General features: G+C 43.4%; 1 protein-coding gene across 1 annotated transcript; it reads left to right on the forward strand.

Annotated features, from left to right (window-relative positions):
* The first annotated feature begins 287 nt into the window (after positions 1-287).
* Positions 288-1,787, forward strand: LOC136473792 (protein SELF-PRUNING-like). The gene is made up of 3 exons (XM_066471427.1): positions 288-714; positions 1,000-1,040; positions 1,236-1,787. Exons 1-3 carry the CDS (start codon positions 452-454, stop codon positions 1,451-1,453), a joined length of 522 nt encoding a protein of 173 aa, XP_066327524.1. The 5' UTR covers positions 288-451; the 3' UTR covers positions 1,454-1,787.
* Positions 1,788-2,043: the final 256 nt, after the last annotated feature.

Genomic DNA, 2,043 nt, shown 5'->3' on the forward strand with positions numbered 1-2,043 from the left:
AATTGGAATATATTGGATAATAAGGAACTTGTGTGCCGCATGCAAGTGCCCCTATTCTATAATCCAGCAGAGTCCACGTCGACATCACACCTGGAAGAAAATGACTGGGACTATATAACAATCTAACATGTTAATATATGATGATAGTAGCCACCGTACAAGACGATAGAGACGCTCCAACCTGAACTTTTTAAGAACTTCCGTTTCAAAGGTGTAATATATGATGATGATCCATCAGACTCAGCTGAATATATAGCTGGCCAAACACATAGATAAGGCTCGTCCCTTCACGTCTATAAGTAGAGGCCACGCCCTGGGCTCTTGGCAACACACACGCACATAGGAAACTGAAGCTCCTGCACCTCACCGTTTAGGAAGCACAAAACACCAACTGCTGATCATCGTAGGTTATTAGGTTCAGCTGAGATTTGCTTCAACTGTACTGTTGAACATGTCAAGGGTGTTGGAGCCTCTCATTATGGGGAAAGTGATTGGTGAGGTGCTGGACCATTTCACCCCCACGGTGAAGATGGTGGTCACCTACAACTCCAACAAGCAGGTCTTCAACGGACACGAGTTCTTCCCTTCGGCAGTCGCCGCCAAGCCGCGTGTTGAGGTCCAAGGGGGCGACCTCAGGTCCTTCTTCACATTGGTGATGACTGACCCTGATGTTCCAGGACCTAGTGATCCATACATGAGGGAGCACCTTCACTGGTAATTTAATCAATGCAAGATAGTGTATCTTCCTAGATAAGTAATCATAGAAGACTAAATAAGAGGTTGTCACCTAGCTACTATAGTGTATAGCTTGACTCTCGGCCATGATTAGCTAGCGCTCACTGAGATTCGGGCATGCATATATTTTACAAAGCCGAGTTAGGTGTGGCATGCATGGTCTTATGAATGTTCAGATTATTTCTTCAAGGCATTTATATAGAATAATATATATGTAGCTAATCAGGTGTGTGTTTTTGTTGGACCACACACTGGCACTGGCAGGATTGTTACTGATATTCCTGGGACTACTGATGCTTCTTTTGGTAAGTCTTTTTCTTGTACATGTTGCTTTAGTTCTTGCTAGTTTTGAGGTGGGGAGAGTACAGAGCCTCAGAAGGGCGAAAAATGGGTAAAAAGGGTTATGGTGTACAAATCAATCACCGGTTCTTTGTCTTCTCCTTCCCCTCGCCACTCCTTTCCTCCTTCATCTAATGCTTGCCATGCACATATACATGCAGGGAGAGAGGTGGTGAGCTACGAGACCCCAAAGCCAAACATTGGCATCCACAGGTTCATCTTTGTGCTGTTCCGGCAGAAGCGCCGGCAAGCTGTGAACCCGCCGTCGTCCAAGGACTGCTTCAGCACCCGCCAGTTCGCTGAGGAGAACGACCTCGGCCTCCCCGTCGCCGCCGTCTACTTCAACGCGCAGCGCGAGACCGCCGCCCGCCGGCGCTAACCGTACGGCTGAACGTACGAAACAAGACCAACCAACCAACGACCCTACAAACCTGATCTGCAATTAGCTGGGCAAGCTTTTTTTCCTCTTAAGTCTTAATGTATGTTTGTTCAAATAAAAAGGTAGCTAATCAGCTGCTTGCCTGTGACCCCATGAGCTAGCAGCTACAACCTACCAGTACTTGCTGCACATTCTAGATGATTTGTGAAGGTGACAATATGATTGGTAGGGTTGCAGTGTTGACCCGGGCATATAGTGTGACAACTTGAGCAATATAATGGCCATGGGGGAGTACGTGTATGCCATCGTTTGCTTTTCCATTTCTCTTTATATTATCCCACATTCCCACTTTTCAATGACAAAACGTCCATATATATATATATATATATATATACACACACACACACATATATATATTCAATGACAAAACGTCCATATATATATATATATATATATATATATATATATATATATATATATATATATATATATATATATATATATATTCAGGGTATAAATATATACTTTAGGGAATGAATAAAAGAATTTTCTCAACACTATTTGTATAATGCTACGACTGTTAAGCAAGG

The sequence above is a fragment of the Miscanthus floridulus genome, chromosome 8, assembly GCF_019320115.1.
Source record: "Miscanthus floridulus cultivar M001 chromosome 8, ASM1932011v1, whole genome shotgun sequence".
In the NCBI taxonomy this organism is placed as follows: Eukaryota; Viridiplantae; Streptophyta; class Magnoliopsida; order Poales; family Poaceae; genus Miscanthus; species Miscanthus floridulus.

Bases quoted from the DNA above. Each gene is read 5' to 3' on its own strand.
- LOC136473792 (XM_066471427.1), top strand. From the start codon at position 452: ATGTCAAGGGTGTTGGAGCCTCTCATTATGGGGAAAGTGATTGGTGAG. The intron at 715-999 runs GTAATTTAATCA...TGGCACTGGCAG, and splicing joins ATGAGGGAGCACCTTCACTG to GATTGTTACTGATATTCCTG. The intron at 1,041-1,235 runs GTAAGTCTTTTT...ATATACATGCAG, and splicing joins GACTACTGATGCTTCTTTTG to GGAGAGAGGTGGTGAGCTAC.